Below are 21,881 nucleotides of genomic sequence, written 5' to 3' on the forward strand. Positions count from 1 at the left end.
AAGAAGTTGATAAGGATGCAGCAAATGGGGCTGGGGAGCAGAGGAAAGCACATATTAAAGCCTTTGAAAGGCTTGAGTTTTAAAAAGAAGAAGAAGAAAAGGAAGTACCTCCTTCTGCTTTTTACCTCCATCTAGTTCCTTTTGCATTCTGTGAATTTTAAAGAATTACAGATGGGTTCTGACTAATCACGTGTCGCTGCTATAGCTTTAAACATTCTATTATTCTTCTCAATTTGCAGATGTGGTGAACTCCCCCCAAAACCTCCCAGCATTTGAGCTGTGCAGGGAACAGAGATGGGTGTGCTCCGTGGGCTCAGTGCACGGGAATGCGCAGCTCCTGCGCTTTCCTCCATCCTGGAAAAGGCTTGCTGAGCATTTCACTGTCAGGACAATACGACAGAGTCTGAAGAAGAGGGTGTGCTCTTGCTGCCAAGACAAAGGAGAACGCTGTCCCAGGTTCCTGCTCCCCTCCTCTATCAGTCTCCTCTCACTGCATCCTGTCTCCCCACCTCCACCCCACTCCCACCCAAAAGAAAGCTAGATTCTGAACTGGCCTGTCAGGCCTCCAGGCCTGTGTGTTGAGCGGTGCACGACTCTGGCCTTGACAGTCAGGGTGGATGTGTATGTATGTATGTATGTGTGATATACGTACATTTTCAGCAGCTGAGAGTAAAGTGTCTTGAGAAAGGGGTGGTTTTTATCACTTGTACAAAGGTGCCACTTGCACTGGGGGTGAGGCGTGATAATAGAAGCCGCAATTCACAAACCCTGAGTTTAGCAAGCCAAAGTCTGGGGCAGGACTCCAGGCCCCCAGGGCATAGCTCCGTGGACAGAGTGGCTGATTAGCGAGGAGAAAGAAGGACAGTGGACTCTAGTCAATGTAAACAGCCATATTTTCAACATAATTTACTACAGGTCTCTGAAGTGTATATAAAACATTTTAGTGCAACATCTTACAAATAGTTTTCCTTTAAAAAAACAAACAAAAACAAATCAACAGCTCTCTACATCATGCATGGGTAGTTTGCCTACCCTACCTCTTTTTTTTCTTCTTCGAAAGTTAACGCAGAGAAACCATTGTTTGAAAAGAATATGAAAACTTGCTACAGAAACACCCTAGGGAAAGAGGGTGTGGTCATATCCATGTCCTGGAACGGGCCTAGCACAGTGTCGTTTTTCATTAATGCAACATCGTAGATGTAGATAAGTCAAGAGAGCAGTTGGCAGTTTTCCTCTGCGTGTCTCTCCTGTAGGCAACTTGCAGTGAGGTTTCCCAGCCACCGGAGGCCACCATTATCACTCATCTGACACCACATTTCCATAGAAATGGCCAAAGAAAGAAGGTCCTGGGGATTTTCATAGAAAGCTGAAAAGCTCACCCTTTGACAGTATCCCCTGGCCCAATAGAAAACGCACAGAAAAAAAAAAAAAGTTATTAAAATACTGGCTTCGGTTTCTTTTTTTCCTTTCAAATCTCCTGCAAGTGCTTCACTTACTTCTGTGCAGCACTGGCTTTTCTTTCTTCTGTGAACCAATTCAAACTCAGATCTTCATTATGCGTCCCAGTTCCAGCCAGCCCTCCGGCATCTTTCCTTTCAGACAGAGGGAATGTACATCGTCTTCTCGAGCTGACTCTGTCTATGAATTAAGGTCCAGCAATTTCCCACTGAAAGCCCACACCCTGAAGTGAAGAAATGGGGCCAAAGACCGCCTTATGTCCTCAACGCTGCGCCTGCTGTGTAACCTCTACAGCATTGATGCAGCACAAGAAATGGGGATGAGCACATGAGGATTCAGTGGGATTCAGGCGGCCGCGCCTACACAGTCTCACAGGAGAGGACTGGTGTATCTGGGAGGGAGAGAAGGCAGGCTATGCAAGCCCCTCAGGAGACAGTCGGGCAGTTGCCTTGCTTCCCCCTTGGCTATGACACATCAAAGCACCTGCCGAGCACCCAGGCCCCCTGCACACCCGCACACGCCAATGAGGATCAGTATCCGCGTGGCCTGGAATCCTATAGCGCTCCCCTGGAGTCTGTTCTGTCCCAGAACAGGGTTTCACACTAATCTCTCTGGTTAGACCTAGTTCCAGAATCCCTGGAGGTTTTTTCCAAAGTGGGAACTCCCCTGGGATTCAAGCTGCAAGTTCATAAGGAAGGGAGATGGAACTTGTGGCCAGCAAAACTTGAGAAAGCCAGGGCAGGAAAACATCTTCATGGAGTGCACAAAAGGAAACACTTGCAACCGATGATGCTCTGGAGCCCGGCATCTTGCCCAGCAAGTGTGAAATAACAGGTGACACTGGCCTTCGCCAGGCTTTAAGAGGCATTCAAATGAAAAGCTGCCATGACAGTGAACAACCAAATCACCTAAAGCCACAAACAAGAGCTAAGAAAGGGAAAGAGAAAAAATCCACGGACAAAGGCATGTGATCACTTTCTGCTGAGATGAGGTAATCCATGAAGATTACAAAGGGCCGCGTCTGGGCCTCACCTGGGCAGATATTCTTATGGCAGTGAGATGCAGGTCAAACGGCGAAGGAGAGAGACATCCGTATCTTTGAGAAAAATCTAATTGGAAGGAAGAAGGAAAACCTAGTCTTCATATCTCCAGGGAGGTAGTTATTCCTCCCTGTTCTACAGTGGCTGGCTCTGGAAACCCCCCCTCACCGCTGGCTGACTGTCCCAACGTTCACGAACCTTAGCTGTCATCCAGCCCCCAGTGCCTCCCGACAGTGTATGTGGGGGCTGCTGGGCCCTCTGCAGGCTCACTGGCCATTTTCCCTTAAGAGTTTGGCAAAGCACCTGAAAATAGAAGCCCACCTGCTCGCAATTATCAGTCAGAGACTGCCCTTGCAGAACAGACCAAACCAACGACCAGCCTTGGTTCCTTCTTTCACTAATCAGTGACTTTGATCAATCTGAAAGTCAGTAGCTGCTAAAAGCAGCCCTCTGCCCACTTTAACTTGCAAAGTGTGTGCTGTTTGGAGCTTCTGACTCGTTCTCCAACAGAGTCTGCTCATTTTTTGGCAAGGTTGGGATGAAGCCTATTGCCTCCCCAACAGATAGGCTAGGCTGGGCGCTATCTACTCCTAGTGGGGTTATGCAGGATTTATCTTGTACATACAGTTCTTTGAAGCAAAATTCAATGCTTTCATCTTAACTACAAAGTGGTTCCAACAACTCCAGCTGAGGGAAAATATAAGATACAAATTGGGCCCACACTACACATAATTTTCAAGTCTCGTTAAGGAAGTAAAAAATGTTTGGGTATATTTTGATCCATGGGTGGCATTTTCAAGTGTGCAAAAATGAAAAAAAGTCTTGGAAGAGATTCCTTTGCGCTATAAAGTTCGTCCTTCCTGCTGCCATCAGTCGTATTTAAGGGTAATTTGTCCACAACATGACGGAATCCAAAAAGCGTAAACCAAAGGGATTGAAAAAGCGTCCCTTACAAAGAATAAGAACCCCTGTAACATCTATATCTGAGAATGCTATATAAACCAGTGAGTAGACGTGGCACCGGGAGCTACTCACCACATTACCGAAAACAGAAACAAGCAACCTAATTCGGCAGGATGGCGCCACCTGCTCGAAAATAGCTATAACCAACCAAGACTGCCACCTAGAGGCGGTCCGCCTCTGGCTGAGCGGCGACTCCGAACGCTTCGCAAGTCCGACCGCGTTCCGTGGGAGCGCCCCAGAGGTCGGGTGCTGTCCGCTGTCTGATCGCAGAGCAAGAGGCAGTGGGGAGAGCCTCAGCTCCTCTGTGGCTTATGACCGCCAGGGGTCCCCTTAGTCTATGGCTCCTGGGTGGATACTGAGCACAGGGGGCTCCAGGCAAGTGGGGGAGTAGTTGAGGTGTGGTTCCTTGATCCACAACAGGGGCACCCCATTCTTCCCGTCGGAGTTCTTGCTGGAGTTCCGGCTCTTGAAGCGCACCAGCAGGATGGTGATGATAAGGATGCCAAAGATAGGGAAGGGGTAGAAGAAGACGAAGTAGAAGAGTGCGTCGTTGGAGCAGATGATGGACTGCAGGGTGGAACCTGAAAAGGACCGAGAGGGTGACAGGACAATGAGGGCTGAGAACCTGGACTCTCACTCACTCCTGAAGACCCCACCCAACTGCATGGATGCAACTTGGCAGGACTCCTGCATCCACCCTGTCTTTCCCCTCCTGCCACTACTGGAGGGCAGACTACCCTGGTATTCTTGTTTTCACAACCGCATCTCTTCCAACACAGCTGGAAGTTCAAACAAAGCCATGCCTCCATTTCCCACTAGGAGTCAGTTGTATTGCTCGGAAAGCCACACAAGAAAGTGTAATTTATTGATTGTGAACTCAACCGTATCTGGGGTGGTGAAGATGCTGAATCCACTTCAGCCTGAACCTCCTTCCTGGTTGTATTTTACGTGTCCCTTTGCACTTAGCTCTGCTGCCAATGTCCTTCCTTGGAACAGAACACATTCTCTACCCACCAGCTTCTGAGAGCAGTTTTACCAGAAATGATGCTCATTTGATTAATGTTATCAATTAAAAAGTCATTATGGACCACTTACAAATGTCTGCAGTGTATCTGTGGCTGCACAGAACACAGTGTTAGTTATTTCTGGATACAGAGGAGAAGGAAACCTCACACCCCTGACCTCATCAAGGACTGCTGCTCTGTGACAGGAGCCTGGGCTCTGGGAGGCTGCATTTTCTCTGTAAAATAAGGCTGCTGGATGATCCCTGTGTGCTATGAAGTTTACTAAGTTTGGACAGCCACATGGGCTGAAAAAAATGTGGTCTAAACACCTTCCCTTGTACTTCTGGACAGTGGGTTATTCAGCAGATCGTTAGGGGGTCTAAGTATGATTTAGGGTTTTTTGGGGGGGGTTTTTGGGCTTTCCTTTCTACCGCACAGCTGTTGCTCATCAGTATTATTAAGAAAATTTAACGCACACTTACACTTACTAGATTTCCAAGGTCTATGAGACTGGTGATATCAAACACTTTTGACCAACGAAATCTCAATTTCATAAGGTTCTATTTAATAAACAGGAGGTTATCAAAGAAAAGAAAAAGCTGACAAAACTGAAAATGATCTGATAAAATGTTGTGATTGAGAAGAAGTTGAAATTTTTAGCCAATTTTTAATTTCTGTATCATAGGCTAATTCTACTATAACAAACACCATTTTCAGTCTGCTAAATTCCACATTTTGACAGAAGGCCAACCAAAAGAGCTCCTCGTTAGAGCTAATAATTCAGGTCAGCAAGAATTTCCTCCAGTCTCTGTTCATGAGTCCCTCGGTATTATAAAAACATTGGGTTCTGGATCATTCTGTAGCAATAGCTGTTGGCTAACAGAGCTGCTGCTAAGCTCTTTCCAGATGCTCTGTAACATCACTGCCCTTCTAGGCTGGTCTTCCCAACTAACCATGCAAAGTCCACCTAATCCTCCAAGTTACCCTCCAAAATAAAAATGACTCAGGAACTTGAGAAAAAGGGAGAGTGGCAGTGAGGTACTCAGACTTCATTTTATTTTTTCTTCCTCTTCTGCTGCTGATTTGCTAAGAAGAGACTAAGCTGGCTATTCTAACGAGTTAACAAGGTAACATCTAACAATACACTTGTATAATGAAATCCAACGAAAATTGAATCTGGTGGAGCATCAAGCTTATTATAAAGATCATCACTTCAATTATCACTTTAATTCCTCTCTCTATTTTTCCCAAGGGCAATCAAGGGTCAGTTATATGAACTCGTTTGTCAAATCCTAAATGCCCACAACAGGCAAGAAAACTGCTTAGTAGTCTACCGTCAAGCTCTGATTTTATCTTCCGGACAGGTGGAATCAACAGTGACACCCCCCCACCCTGAAAACTGGAAAAACTCACTTGTGTCCAGAACCCGGATGCCGATGGGGGCGGACTCTTCCTCCGTCAGCCGGTACCATTCCTTCTGAGGGCTGGGCAGCCACTCCTCCACGCGGCAGGAGTAGTTGCCCGTGTCCCGAGGGCTTGCCTGCAGCACTGTGAGCCGGTAGAGTAGCGGGGAGAGCCTCTGGAAGCGAAGCCTGCCCTCCCAGGGGCTGCCCTCTGGGCCAAAGACAGCGTCTGGGCCCACGCTCAGCAGGGCCGTCCGCTCTGTGGGGTCCTCTTCCTCCTCTTCTTCCCCCTCCTCCCCTTCCTCCTCCCCATCTTCCAGGCCAGGGCTGCCCCTTTTCCCTCCAGCTTTAGTCCTCAGGGAGTACCAGGCCACAGCGAAGCGGGAGTCCTGGCTGGAGCGAGACACGATGCTACAGTCTAGCTGGAAAGCCGCCTTCTCGGACACCGTGGCATTGGGGACCACCGTGTCCACCTGCAGGGCGGCATCTGGGGGAGATAAGGCTGTTTTAATTTCTGTTCAAAACAACCTAAATGTCCACCACTAAATATGTTCTAGTAATATGCAAGAGGATTCTACGTATCCACTGAAAGGAACAAGGGGGCGTTGTGTGCAGAGAGGTGGAAGGAGATTCAAGAAAAACTGTTAGAGTACAGCACACTGTGTACTCTATGCATCATCGAGTGGAAGAAAAGAGAAAATAAGTTTTATACTGACATAAGAATCTGTTTATATTTGCATGGAACATCTGGAAGAATGCACAAGGAGCTGGTAACATGGAGGCTTACAGGAATCCAGGGAGGGAGGGACACTTATTTTCACTGTAACCCCTTGCAGTGGGGTTGAATAGTGTCCCCCCAAATTCATGTCCACCTGGACCCTCCGAATTTCCTTAACTGGAAATAGGGTCTTTGCAGATGTAATTAGTTAAGAGGCACTCATATACTGATTTGGGGCAGGCCTGGATATAAGAAGAGGAGAGGACACAGAGAGACACACAGAGAGAAGGACACGGGAAGGCAGAGGCAGAGACTGGAGTGACGCAGCCACAAGCCAGGGAAAACGGGGCCGTGAGAAGCTGCAAGAGGCGAGGAAGGACCCCTCCCTAGAACCTTCAGGGGAGCAGGGCCCTGATGACACCTTGATTTCACACTTCTAGCCTCCAGAACTGAGAGAGAATAGATTTCTGTTGTTTGAAGCTACAATGCTTGCGCTAATCTGTTATGGCAGCCCTTGGAAATGAATTCACCCCATCAGCAGCTTTTGAATTGAAACCGGGTGCATGTAGATTAATTTGCCTACACCACAGGGAACCAACCCAAGCAGGTAAAACTTCTCCAAGGATTGAAGCTAAACAAAAGACAATAAACCTGAAAGGGCCCCTCACCCTGAGTATGGACCCCCAGGAGGATAACACAGACAGTGTCCTGACAGAGGTGGGAGATGCAGACTAGCCACGGGGAGACACCTGAGCAGGTAAAGCACATCCCACAGACACCACCAGACAGCTGTATCTGTTTCTTTCTTTCGCGGGTTTTGGCTCACTGGGGTAGGTTCTAAACAAGTAATTCACTCCCTACCTCCTAAAAGGCCTCCCTTTGGCTCTGTTTGTGAAATGCTCATGAAAGATGCCAATGTGGCATCAACGAAAGCAGAGAGACCAAATCGGATTCTACTTGGACGACAACCAAACAGGAGCATTTCCCAAGTTCCGTCCTGGGCTTTCAATGAAGTGGCTGAATCGGCGTGCCAGCGAACACAAAGCCGGTTACCACTGCTTCCGTGGGGCTCTGACAAGCCCCTCCCCACCCCCCTCAGCACATCTGGAACCTTGTGTGCACCGCTGGACACAAAAGCTTAGGAGCCAGCTATAGGTGGCAGGCACGGTGCCTCAGCCCAGCTCTCACTGGGGCTGGGGAGAGATGCTGGAGGGCGGAAAGCGGCAGGACGGGAAATCAGTTTACAGGTGACTCAAACTCCCTCACTCATCGCCTTATCCCTCCAGGGAGCAAGGCAGACGTGCCCACAGAGAGAGATGCTGTGCAGTGAGGCAATGGACCCATCATGGCAAGGTGGTCAGGGACCGTGGCACATTCAGTTCCCCAGAAGGGCCTCTTCCCATCTACTCTCTCTTTGCTGTCTTCTTGTCTAAAGCTCACAATTTTTCGGGGCCCCTTCAAGTGCCCTGTCTCTGTTAATGACTCAAGTTTTGGGCTTCCCGTGTCTGTCCCCTTCTAGAAGAGGCCAGAGTATCTCCCTGGTCAGCCTTTGACACTCTTTCCTTCCTTTTCCGTGTGTAAGCTACAAGAAAAAAGTTCGTCCCTGCCCCTCCCCGAGGCCATGCTGATGCTCCCATGCTGTGACCTTGACCAGTGACTCTGGGCTGTGGGTGAGGAATGTGGTTCTCTCTCCACCCCAGTGAGCCAAACACAACTACTCATCGACTCAGCTACAATCTCACCCAGGGTAGTCCTTCAGTTTGTATATTTCATACTACGGTCGCCCCTAAGCAATGCAAGGCGATTCTTAACCCAACTTTTAGAGCTCTTTTATTTCAAGTCTTCTGTATGTTCAACTTATATCTCAGAAAAAAAGCTTTGAGGTACATCTACATAATGAATGTTATGCAACCAGTAAAAATGGTGGTCATGAAATGCTTTCAATGACATGGGGAAAGGCTCACAAAAGAATGCTGAGTGGGGAAAAAAAAAATCACATAGAACAATAAGATCCTGACTTCGTTTAGAAAGAGAGAGAGAGGGAGAGAGACAGAGGGAATATGAAGATATGTAGGTAGTGAGATTACACATAACTTTTTGTATTTTTTGGCTGTAGGGCATGGGGGATCTCAGTTCCTCGACCAGGGATTGAACCTGTGCCCCCTGCACTGGAAGCACGGAGTCTTAACCACTGGACCACCAGGGAAGTCCCCACAGATAAATTTTCTTTTCAAAACTATATTTTTCTGTTTTCCAAATGCTTTGTTATTAGCAATGATCTGTTTTCCAAATGATCACCTTATATAATCAGGGAAGAAAGGAAGGAAGGAAGGGAGGGAGGGAAGGAGGGGGGGGAGGGAGGAAGGCTACTCAACTGACTGAACACAAGGCAGCCTCAGGTCTGCAGACTTAGGGGTCACATTGTGAGCACACAGTGTGGCGGGAGGGAACCTTGGGCGACCACCCAGTCTGCTCAAAGTACTGGCTGTGCGACATTTCTCTTCAGGCTTCAGTTCCCTCGACAGTAAAACCTACCACTTGGGGCTGTGGTGAAGACTGAACATAAACAGCCTCACTGTGGCTGGGGCGCAGCTGGCTGCCTCCTCCCATGCTGCCTGGGGCCTCAGTGTGCGGATCTCCATAATGGGTGGGAGGTGGAGGAGGAGAGTGCTCAGCTGCTGCGTTTACCATTTACCTTTGGGAAAAGACACGCAGCAGCTTCTAAGCAAGGAGGATGGGGGAAAGAAAGCTCATGGGAAATATGGGTGACTCAAAGTAGAGGCAATTTCCCCTCCAGCTTAGGCAAGACACAGAGGAGAGAGATAATGTCCCTCTCCTGTAACAAAGGCTGTATGCACTCCCCGAAGTGTGTTCATTGATGTGTGGGGCAGGCACAACCGTGAAGCTCCAGGATTCCACCAACAAAAAGAGCTGTTCTACTTAGATGTGAAAACATTATGAAAGCTTCCAACGGTGCCCACGACCACAAACAGCACCCCGGATGCTCAGAACACAAGACAAAGCATTCCCCTGGATGGAGGTCACAGTGCATTTCCGCTCCATGTCCTTCAGGGGATCACCGACTCTTTGCTCCGATATGAATGAAGGATGATGTGATGTTTCGCAGGACACAGGAACCCTGCACATCTTTGCTTTAATTATGTGTGTGAATGTGGAACAATAATTCTACCCAGTAATTATATGCATTTGGGTACTTTAGAAGCAACAATAAAGAAAAGCACAAGGCCACAAAGAACAGTCATTAGTACCAATAAAATTATTAGGAAGTGAGAGTATAACGGCTGCAGTTACGTCATTTTCCATTTAAATCATATGAATCAATTCTTTTCCATTGAAAATCCACAAGCTGAATTTTCTGAACCACATGGCTACTGTTTCAAGATTTTTTTTTTTTTTTTTTTTTGTGGTACGCGGGCCTCTCACTGTTGTGGCCTCTCCCGTTGCGGAGCACAGGCTCCGGACGCGCAGGCTCAACGGCCATGGCTCACGGGCCCAGCCGCTCCGCGGCATGTGGGATTTTCCCGGACCAGGGCATGAACCCGTGTCCCCTGCATGGGCAGGCGGACTCTCAACCACTGCGCCGCCAGGGAAGCCCCCTGTTTCAAGATTTTTGCCACTTGTCTGAATCTGAATGTATTCTTTAAAAAGAAAATATTCTAGGCTCTGCAATAAATAATTGACAAATGCTACTCTAGCTAAGAAACAGAATCACCTTAGGCCAAGGCCAGATGTGCAATTTTCCATTCACTAGGGGAAAAAAAATCTCAGACAACTGTGAATGCAAATGTACAACGTAAATGCTCATATATTTAACTGCAAGTAACTAATTAATTGGGTTAATTTAATTAACAATTAGTTCACTTTAAAATTAACTAATTTTATGCAGTGCATAAAATATCACACTTAGAGGGGAACCACCAAAGAGGGCGGAGGCCTGGGGACATTAACTCTCACCTGGTCGCATGACTTGAACAGCCGTCTGGCCAGCGGTGTCCTCTGCCCGTCTGTACCACGTGCCACCAGGGCTGGGCAGCCACTCCTCGACGCGGCAGCTGTAGGTTCCGCTGTCCTGCACCGCCACGTTCTGGATGAAGAGCCGGTACACGCCCGGGGAAGGGCTCTCCAAGTGCAGCCGGCCCTTCAGGTTGTTCTTGGCCGCCTGCTCTCCGTAGTGGAAGGTGGCGTCGCGACTCAGGCGGGCCAAGGTCTCCCGCTCTGGGTGGTTGGGCTTCCACACGAACCACTCCACCAGCAGCTGGGAGGCCGCGCTCGTGCGGTTCAGGACCACACACTCCAGCTGCACCTGCCGCGTCTCCAGCACCGACAGGTTGCCCTGCGCCTGGCTGAGCTTCAGGCGGCTGTCTGCAAAGGCGAGGAAAGAGACGTTGCCAACAAGAAAGCAACGAGCCACGTGCATGCACCCCTTCCCAGCGGACGTGAGCGGGTGCCTTCCAAACGCAGGAGGACAGCAGCACGTTCAATCAGCAGAAGCACTGCTCAGGCGCACACCCTGAACGTTCTGAGTTCTTGATCACGGGTCTGAGTGCCTGAGTTTCATGGAGTTCAATGTTACGGTAACAGCTGCCCCCTAATTTATAACTCTCATCGGTTCAGATGCTTAGGAGAGGACAAGCGTGCATGGTAGATGACTCCACATCCAAGGGACAGCAGACCACAAAGAGTATGGCCAAGGGGAGGGCGTGGCTGGGAAGGGACAGCAAAGGGCATGGTGAGAACCCTGCTGGGAGAGCAAATTTTTAAAACTGACCACATGATGGCTAGAATGTGCTGGGCTGTCAGCCTCAAAAGAACTGCAAGGGAAAGCCACGTTAATACGTTCACCAGCTGGCCCTGAGAATTGCGGTTCTTACTTTCTTTACCAAAAACACCCCACACGGGTTCCCTCTCAAGGTGGAAACAGAACCGATCTGACATCAGTAAAGAAAAGACTGATACTGATGGCTGTTTGAAACCTCAGCCAATCAGATTCTCCTCCAGAGAAAAGGTGTCATTAAACGCGGTACACTCTGATCACATACAATTTCATAAAGGCCCCAAAAGCCTCTTTGGACCCGAGGGGTTAAATAGCTATGACACTGTAAGTGCCCAGAAGCCCCTGAGAAGGACACCTCCTGAGTGATATCTGAGGAGGGAGGGACTTTCACTTTTCCAGTTTAACACTGTCAGAATGTTTTCTAATGCACATTTATTTCACCTTTGTAATAAAAGGTCAAAAAATTTTTAAAAAAACAAGAGAATATATTTCAAATAACCAGTCTCTGAAAATATATACTTGGGAAGATATTAACTCTGCTTGTCTCTGGGTTGAAAGGTTATTTTCTCCTTTGTGCTTTTTTAGTATTTTCCAAAAGCTCTATAAATGTATGCTTTCTTATAAAAAAGGGGGGGGAGGGGGGGGACTAGACGAAGTGGGGCGGGGGGGGCGAGAAAAACACACAAATTAAAAATCTCAACGGAAAAGGGGGAGTGTGTTGTTTTAATGTGTCCTGTGAGTTTTCTGTTTATAGTGTTAATATTCCCCATAAGCAGAGATTTCAGTTTTGACAAGAATCCTTACAGCCCTAGTGCACTGCCCCAGTTAGCTTGCGGCGAGTCTGTTAACCTCCAATGGGGAAATTCCCTTGATAAATTTAGGACCCACCAAGAACCTCTTAGTTTCAGCACAAATGAGAAAAGGGAAAGGCAGAATGATGACTAAGAGGAAACACGGTGGGGGAGGGTGACCATGACCTCCCAACGGGGAAAACGGTCAGAACTGAGAAAAGACAGGAAGAACAGAAACCTGAAAGAACATATGTGGGCCTAATGGCAACCTTCAGTTCTCAAAAGCCCCAGGGACTGGCCTGAAGGCAGGACGTAGGTCACTGGAAATACCAACAGGAATCACTTAGACCACAGCTTCCTATTTTATGCACCAGAAGGGTCGGCATGAAATGTCACCGTGGGCAGACCTGAATCCCTGGATTGGGACAGCGTGAGACATACAATATCCTGAGGAAAGGAGGGGACAAGCCCCATGGCGTTCAGCAAGGGCCAGGCCACATCTGGACTTCTGCATCTGGTTCCATTTGATCACAGAACTTTTTTTTTTTTTTTGGCCATGCCGCGCCCCAACCAGGGATCGAACCCGCACCCCCTACAGTGGAAGCACGGAGTATTCATCACTAGACCACCAGGGAAATCCCAGAATAAACTTTTATTGAGGCCTCCTGGGAGACAAGCCGTGAGGATAGCATGGTAAAGAGAACAGGACCTGTGCTCACTCATGCGGCTACCCGTCTAGTGAATTTGAATATATTAAGAGTGAACAAGTGATAGTGTTCACTACAGTGAACATAATAACCAATGATAAATGAATTTCCACGAGTATAAAATCTGAACAGGTAGTTCATAATTACTCATATATGAATAGGTATGCCAGGCGGTGACATGTGCTATGAAGGGGCTGGGGAAAGGGGATACAGAGTGACTAGGGTGCCATTTTAGTTAAAGTGAGCTAGGAATGCCTCCCTGAGGAAGAACGAGATAGATGGACATCTATGGTCAACACATTCCAGGTTATGAGAAGAGCAAGTACAAAGGCCCTGGGGTGTCAAGGAAAGCAACCATTTATTCCTTATTCAACCAGTATTTATTAAGGGTGTCACGTCAGTGGCTGGAGATACAAAGACACAGCACCTGTCCTCAAAATGCTTACGGTATAGTGGAGAAGAAATGAAAATAATTATTACATTATGTGTTTTATACGGAACCCCTGGTGATATAGGAGAAATCAGGGAAGGCTTCCTGGAGGTGGTGCTGAGTAAAGTCTTAGGAATGGGGTGAAGACAGGGGAGAAGCCACAGGAGGGGTGCATTCCAGGAGGAGAGGGTAGCATAAGCAAAGGCAAGGAGCTCGGACTCAGGGTGGCAACACAGCATCCCACAGCTCATCGGGCACCAGAGGTAGGGATAACAACTAACTATAGGGCACGCAGGAATGACGGATGGAGAGGGAGCTTAGGGCCACACTATGTGAGAAGTTCAAAGAACTAGAGCTTTTCAACAAGGAGAAAGGGCTCCCTTCACATGTTTGAAAGGATATGACTCAGACTAATCTTGGGTTGTTCTCGGGCAGACCTAAAACCTGAGAGGGAAATTACAGGGAGGAGGAACTTTTCAACAACCAGGGCTGCCCAAAAGTGGAATTGAGGGCTGCGGAGGCAGTCAGCTCTCCTGCCTGGGAAGTGCTCCGGCAGAAGTCAGACGCCATCTGTCAGGGAGCCGGATATAAACGGAATAAAGGCTGCACCCACAGGGTCTGAGAGGGGGCCAAAGGGTGGTTCTGTTCAGAGACAGGAAGGGCTCATCCGTGGGCTGTGCGTGGTATGGAAGAAGGGGAAACCAGAAAACGCCCTCCAGGCAGGAATCCTGGGTATGGAGCCGGCACCAGCCCGAGATCCAAGGTGCAAACTGCAAACCCAGAATGAGATCCAGGCGCTGCCAGGGATCCTGCCTTGCCGCACCTTGCAACCCCCAGCTGCCCCTCGGGCCTCTCCCGGGTGAAGATGCTGCGTACAACAGCAGACGCTGACAGAGGATGCTTCTCTGAGTTCGCCATCAGCACCAGGACCCGCTAGGTAAGGTGGGTGGGCCTGCAGTGAACGAGGATGATGCTCTGTACCGCATGCACATCCCTCATGGACCCCGCAGAGCCCTGCCGCACCCCCAGGCAGTCTCTGCCCTCAGCCTACTGGCCCAGGCTGGCTGCACCGTCTATCCTTACCTGGCTGCTTCACAGTGACTTCCGTGCGCCCCGAAACCTCCTCCGCCAGCTTGTACCAGGCGTAGTTGGGGCTCAGCAGCCACTCTTCCACATGGCAGTAGTAGCTGCCGCTGTCGCTGACCTCGGCTCTCTGGACAGTGAGGCTGAACAGACCCCCGGACACGTGCCTCTCAAACTGCAGCCTGGCTCTCAGGCCCTCCTCCTCGGCGTAGGTGCCGTACTCAAAGGCGGAGTTGTGGGTGGTTTTGAGGATGAGTTTGCCGTCGGCGTCCGAGGGCTTGTGGACGTACCAGAGCACGGCGAAGTGGGAGTTCTGGCTGGTCTGGGACTTGACCGAACAGTTCAGCTGGATGGGCCTGTTTTCCACCAGGGTGAGGGTCCTCTTTGATTTGCTCACCTGCAACTTTGTCACTGCAAAGGAAAAGGGGATGCTTCAGTAGAATCACCACACACCCCTGGAATGTGGCCCGAGTCCCGCCTCCAGGCTCACCGCCTGGTTTTGTCCAGCACGGCTCCTAGAGGACCAAACACTGATGGGCTTCCCCCAAAGCATGGCTCGGCGTGAGGACAGCAGAACAGAGCCAATCGCACCCCAAACAACCCTCCGCTGGCCTCCTCCTTGCCTCTCTCTGGCTCAGGTCCTCGCCGTCTCTCCTGCCAGCTCTCCCTGCCATCATATGGCCGCCAGGGGGATCCGGCAAAAACACACCCAGCCCGTATCAATTCCCTGCTTAAGAAGTTTAATGGCTCCCAACTGCTTATAGACAAGAAAAACATTTCCTTTCAGAGTACAAAGTCCCTCCAGGATCTGGCCCTCACCCCGCTGTCCTCATCACCTCCAAGCCTCCCCCGTCACACCCACACCACACCTCCCCATGCCGCTTCTCCCTGAGCTCGGTCTCCGCTCAGCTGTCCTCCCTGCCTGTCTCCTACCATCTCCCCTCCGACCCTTCTCCCTACTCACCCTCTAGTCCTCTTCTCCCTCACTCCCATCCCACTGGGTCAGATGCCCCTCTTCTGTGCTCCCATCAGCACCCTTACGCATCTTCAGCTTGTTTTTCCTTACGTCCCTCCCATGCTATCCATGAGCTCCCCGAGAGCAGAGATCAAGCTTTCTCCATTCGATCTGCAAATACTTAGAGTGTGCCCACTCCGTGCCCCTCACGAGGCTAAGTGCTGGGGGTGCTCTGATGAATAAGACGGTCCTGCCTGGAGAGGTTCTCATCACCGCACCCCCGGATTCAGGCTTTGGAGAGCACCCACTCAATCAACGTTTGCTGGGATGTGTGAGTTAGTGACTGAGTGAGTGGGTGAGCGAACGAGAGGGAGCTGGAGAAATACGGTAGCAGGTGGCTGGAGGATGCTGGGGTGCTCTTCCTGGAGGATGGGAAGAGAGAAGGCAGAGAAGAAAATGACAAACAGTGGGACAGAACAGAGCCGACTCCGCCTCCCCTTCCCCTCACGATCCTGCTCCTAAACCAGAAGGGAGGGCAGACTCCAGAGGGCCTCCCTACCTGCTAATTAATGACCGTGCTCTCCTTTAAGGTGGCAAGAAGCCACGGTCTAATGAAATATATCTTATGAAGGTAATTTGAGATCTCACCCACTCCATCATTATTATACTTAGCTCTGCTCCCCCTCCCCACCATCCTCCCCCTACTGAAAAAGAGAAAAAAGGAAAAAGTCACAATTCCAAGTTCCTCTTACGGAGCTAATAGTAGAAGCATCATCCCACCCTCACCTTTCTCTTTATCCTTCACTTGTCGAGGACTAAATACTTGTCAGCTGAGAAAGGAGCCCAGGACAAGCCACAGACCCTGACAGGGAGAGCAAGCTGGGCTTCCTCCAGTGACCCTGCCCAGAGGGGAGGCCAGAACAGGTTGGCCTGGGCCCTTCTCCAGCACCTCTGCTGGTCATCTCTCTTGATCTAGACACAGGACTGAGCCCACTGGTCGTGCCTGGGCCTCCTCTGCCAGTGCTGGCTAGCTGGCTCGCTTAGAGCTTAGTGTGGAAAGACAGGATCAAGGTCTGAGTTCCACGCACCAAGGCAACTGAAACTTCTGAAAGCCCCAGACTGTCACCTGGGCACTGGGGTAACCCACAGACAACGGTTCTGAGTGGCTGAGAGGATTCAGCGAGCTAAGTACGGCAGAATCGGACGCCCAATACCATGACTGCGAAAGCAACTCTGAGGCTGTTTCCCGGTGCTAAATCAGGGGACACTCTTCACAAAGGAAGCTGGATTCACGTACCTACAGACCTTCTCAAGCCATCAAGAATGCACCCGGCACCCGTCTGAGAGAAATCCCCCGGCCCATGACCCTACCCTTCTGGTTTCATCTTTTTTTGGGAACAAGCCCAGTCTCCCGCCTTCTCCCTTCTTCAAACGCACAAGTCCTCCAGGGCACTGGAATACAGGGCAGGCTTAACCAGTAAGCACCCAAGCTCTGGAAACTAGATTCACCTTAGCTTGCCAGTCGACTTTTCCTATCCGCTGCCTCTAATACTTGAAACAACCAGCTCCCTTTTCATTCCTTTCCAACCCGATTCGCCGCATGCAAATGATATCTCTATCAGAGCAAATGACACCACCTGAATTATCTGGTTCTGGGCCCAAAAAACTGGGTTGTTCAGTGTAGAGTAGAAAGAGCTTTAAAATGCATTATTAATTGGGGCCAGATTATTTTTGCAACTGTTACTAAGGAAACCTCCATTGCTATAGTAACCGCATATATTAAACTGGATGCCTATGACTAAACTTCAGCTCAGTCACATGGTCTGAGAACGAGAATCCAAGGAAGAGAATTGTTTCAAAGCATTTCCATTTTTTCTCCTCCTTCCCACGTCAAAATATTGTGAAGTGTTGAAAAGCTTGAAAGAGAGGCATTTTTGAAATTTGGTGCATGTCTGACAGGTAGGCAAGGGGTCAGCTCCTCTTCTACGCTCTGAATCTCCTCCCGCTTCTCAAGGACAGGGAGGACCTTTCCTGAAGCCCAGGGGAGACAGCAGCCTGCACACAACTAATTAGGAGGCACTCACACATCCTGCCCAGCACTGCCCTGGGCGGTGCGCGGCCTGCTGGCCCCACCTTCCTCCGTGGGGTTAGGAGAGCCCAGCCCCCTTAAGAACCGTAGGTATTCTCATCTGCAAGATGAGAACAATCACAGCATTGACCTGAGAGCAGTGCTGTGCAGATTAAAAGCAATACTCTACAGTAAGAGTTTAGCACAGAACCTGGTCTATAATCAACACGCAGTACGTTTTCACTATTCCTCTTTCTTTTCAGTTTCCGGGTTCAGTCCCACGTTCAAAGCTCCATATTAGATGGAGAACTGCCAAACCTGAGTCACAAACTTGCTACTGAAAGTATTGTCCACGGACTGGCAGCATCCGTGTTGCCTGGAAGCTTGTTAGAAATGCAGACTCTTGGGCCCCACCCCAGACCTCCTGAACCAGACTCTGCCTTTTAACAAGACTCCCAGGTGACTCAAATGAACCTGAAAGCCTGAGAAACCTTGGACTTGGCTGTGTGAGTGAATGGACTTAGGCAATAAGCACAAAGGTGAAAGACAAGACGCTGAGGACTTGGTTGATCGCCAACAGTGAGTCAGCAGGACGAACAGGCAGGAAGAAGGGTGTGAGGCTGCGGGCCAGGCCCCACCTTTCAGCACCCCACCTGCGAGCACAGACTCCAGCGCACCCAGCAGCTGCCGTCTCAGGTACCTCACGACTTCCAGAGCGGGGCTGTACCCTGCTGGAGGGAAGGGCCCTTTCTTTCTGCATCTGGAGAGTTTCCTTCTGAGGCCTCCGATCCCCTGTGGCCGGGCAGCATCGGCACCACCTGGGGTGGAGACGCTGTCTCACAAACACCACAGGTGAGGCCCAGAGACCTGCGGGCTCACGTGCCCTCCAGGTGATTCTGATGCGCTAAGTTTGAGAAGCCACAGGTGTGGCAGTGAGGGGGCCACAGGTAACTCTAGAGACAGCAGTTTCTGTGCAATGGTGCAAGCAGCGGCCAGAGGGTAGCATACAGGCAGTGAGGGAGCAGAGGGAGAAAAGGAAGACTGTTCTTTATTATGGATCCGTGACAGGAATCAGTCACGTGGAGAGGGGGCCAGTGGCTGGACAGCAGAGATTTTTCAAACTGAGGGACGCAAGTCAGCCAAAAGACTGGGAGAGAATGAAGGAAGAGCTGTGGGGGGTGTGTGTGTGTGTGTGTGCGCGTGTGCATGTCCATGTCCCACCTGTCCTCATAGAAGGAGGGTTACTGCCCTGTCTGCCTTACACGTCTGCAGACACAGCAGTGACCCTTGCTCACTGACTCCAAATAGGTGCACCTGGTGTTACCATGACAACGAGGCCTGGGGGGGGGGGAGGCGCGGGGGGGAGGGGGGACTCCTCTAGGGCTCCTGCTCTCATGCTCACTCTATCTGTTAACAGCCAGCAGGCAGAAGCCACATGCCCCTGGGATGGAAGGAGAACCCCAGGTTCTCCTGAAAGAAACGAGGGGCCAATCGCTCTGAAGGATGGGGCAGCCTGTCACTTACTGGACTGTGACAAGGAGAGCCACTGTCACAAGCCCTGGACTCCTGGAAGTCAAAGAAAAAGCCCTCAGCTCTGCCAATCTGCCAGGTCAGCAATAAGAAATTGGAGAGAACGGGTTTGGCAGCATCCGGAGGGTACTGAATATTCATCCTGACTGCCCATCAGTAAAATCCCAGCAGAATACACCCACTGACAAGTCAGCTTTCCACACCGGAGGCTGTCCTCCTGGAAGCGTGTTTATTGCTTCGTCAATTTTAACATGCAATGTTTAATAGCCAAACCAAGATACGGTTGTAAATACCTGGAATATGAGCGCTGACATTTCCCTTATTCCTCTGTATTTAGGGAGATGTAATTGGAGGGTGTTTTGGGTGCTAAAGAAAATCAGAAGGAAGCGCAGCAATGCTTCAAAATTGAAAGAGAAAAGAATGGATTAGAAGCTAAGAATCGAATATGTTGAACTGGCTTAAAGGCTTGCCTAAACGCCCCTTGTGGAGTCACACTCTGCCATCGATGGCTAAGGCGAAGACAGATCAACAACAAAACAGGAGGGATGGCGTTCCTTGAAGATTACCTTAGGGATGTGCATTTGGAACAGGAAGTCTGGAATGGTCAATAAGAGATCCACAACACGTTCATCAGGCCATCCAGCCAGAGATTTTAAAGAAACAAATACCCGTGATGTGGTCAGGTCAGCAGGCAGCTCTGGCAGAAGGACTGGTCTGGGGCACAGACCACACAGAGCCTTCTTGGAAGCCGGCGACATAAGCTGTGGAGGGCTGATAAATGGACTGGCATGAGCGGGCCAACGGTCCCTGGGTTTCTGCTTCCTGCTGTCGGAATAAGAATATTGGACAAAATCATCTTCTAAAAGGGTTGGGGGCAGGGGGAGGGCGATGATATTCCTGTGGAGAACAACAGAGCGGGGAGAAGAATCTATGTTTTGAGAGGCAAGATATGGAAGGAGAGCAGCCTTAGAGCCCCCAAGCCTTAGAGCCCCCAAGCCTTAGAGCCCCCTGGTGGCAGAAGTTAGAAGAAACAGAGGCATTTGAAGAGGCACAAAAACTCCTACACCATTAGCAAACCGTGTCTTGAGGAACCTCTACAGGGACCTTGTGACCCCAACTTAAAAAGAACAAATTTAAGTATTTGCTAAAGGGGCTCAGGGATGGTAAACCAGAGAGAGCGGGGATTCAATCAAAGTATATGGTACCAAAGAGAATTCCCGAGGGAAAAAAAAAAAACTACCATAATAAAATAAAATGAAGAGCCTGGACTCTGGAGCCAGACTGCCTGTCTGGATTTGCATCTTGCCTCTGCCACTTATTATGAATCACTGGAGAATTTATTTATCCTCTGTGTCAGCGTCCTATAAAATGGGTGAAGCTAGCACCCCCTCATGGCATTGCATGAATTAAGAACGAAGAATGTTACTGTGTATAAAGCATTCAAGGTGGTAATGGGCATGCTACGAAAGCTCAGCAAAGATTAGCTACTATCGTTACTGTTGTTACTTCTGCCGCTACAGGTGCTGAGACGCCTCCACACAGCACTCGACAAAGAGAAACCGCTTCTGTAAATGATACTATTAACTGAATGCTGAAAGGATAATTTTTTCCCCCCTTTCTTAGGCTGCGCCGTGCAGCATGCAGGATCTTAGTTCCCCACCCAGGGATGGAACCCGTGCCCCTGCAATGGAAGTGCAGAGGCTTAAACCACTGGACCACCAGGGAAGTCCTAGAAAGGATAGTTTTTTATTATATGGCCTTAAAAAAGGCTGAAGTCTTCCTCTCATCCACCCCAACTGCTTTTTAATAAAGTTCATACCTGGGTTCCCATCCCCACTTCCCACTCTCTATTTCTTGACTCCGCCAAGTCCCAACCTCTCTGAGGCTCAGTTACTCCATTTATAAAATGGGAAAGCAGTAGCTTCTTCCCAGGGCTGCAGCAAAGGTGACTGAGGTCATCTACACCAAGTGTCCAGTATACTCTCCGGCACGCGGTCAGCCCTCTGGTATTTTTCCACTTCTACTTCCCCCAAATAAAAGCACCAGTACCAACCAGCGTGTGCGGGGGGAAAAGAGTAAAAATGAACATGAAGCCCTTTGGAAAATAGTAAGTGCTCAATGCATAAATATTTAATAAGGAGAGACTGTAACACTTAAGGAGGATGCACTCTCCCTGGTGCCACAGCCCTTCCCAGGGGCCGCGCCCGCCCAGCCTCAGCACCCCCCCTTGCTCTCTGCGGCCCCCCAGAGGGCCAGCCAAGTGCCTTACCATGCACCTCTGAGGAGAGGCCAAGCACCCTGGTGCTCATTCCCAAGGTTCCCACGCCAGCCGCCGCTAGTTCTTGCTTTACAGTGAAATCACAAACAAACGGACTCAGCGTAAGCCACAGGAGACACGAAGACAATCCTCAGAGCAGATCCCAGGTCCCCTAACTCTTCTCCAGGGGGCAATAAAATGATGTAATGGAAAATAGAGATACATGGACATCGGAACGACCTAGGCTCCAGTCTTGTTCCGATCTGTTTTTCATTTGACAAGCTGGTTTGCCTCCGTCAAGCCTCCCAAACACTGGGAGCCTGGGTTTCCTCAGGAGCAAAATGGGCATAAAAGTGTCTACACGTTATTTCATTGCTGGAAAAATTTAAAAAGAAAACAGAGGTACTAAGCACAAGGCCTGGCACCCAAGACGTATTTAATACATTTTTGCCCCTTTTCCCCTTGAGGAGCACCATGAATTGATCTGAATCCAAATAATGAGAACCTTCAATGACCTAACTCCATTTTCTTCCCTGAGGCACTCCAGCCTTAGATTCTAAGTCGTAAGACAAACAGGCAAATATTAGGGATTTATTCAAAAAGGCAAGGCTAGGCAAGGTCCTGGGGTCAGCACTTCCTCTACTTTCTGCAGCTGGAACCACGTGAGGGGCACAAGGAG

At 49.6% G+C, this 21,881-nt stretch overlaps 1 protein-coding gene across 5 annotated transcripts in view; it reads right to left on the minus strand.

The window, feature by feature from the left end:
- Positions 1 to 890: 890 nt before the first annotated feature.
- Positions 891 to 21,881, minus strand: part of IGSF3 (immunoglobulin superfamily member 3) — a 99,403-nt gene continuing 78,412 nt past the window's right edge. For 3 of the 5 annotated variants that reach the window (XM_079921479.1, XM_079921480.1, XM_079921482.1), the window contains 5 exons: positions 14,393 to 14,803; positions 10,562 to 10,969; positions 5,879 to 6,355; positions 3,818 to 4,042; positions 891 to 1,634 (listed from right to left, as the gene is read on the minus strand). In XM_079921479.1, coding sequence (XP_079777605.1) covers positions 1,543 to 1,634; positions 3,818 to 4,042; positions 5,879 to 6,355; positions 10,562 to 10,969; positions 14,393 to 14,803 — 1,613 coding nt within the window. In that variant the 3' untranslated portion in view covers positions 891 to 1,542. Of the gene's footprint in view, positions 4,043 to 5,878; positions 6,356 to 10,561; positions 10,970 to 14,392; positions 14,804 to 21,881 lie in introns of all 5 variants that reach the window. The other 2 variants (XM_079921481.1, XM_079921483.1) reach the window with 1 other exon arrangement.

This window comes from Stenella coeruleoalba (genome assembly GCF_951394435.1).
Source record: "Stenella coeruleoalba genome assembly, chromosome: 1".
Classification (NCBI taxonomy): Eukaryota; Metazoa; Chordata; class Mammalia; order Artiodactyla; family Delphinidae; genus Stenella; species Stenella coeruleoalba.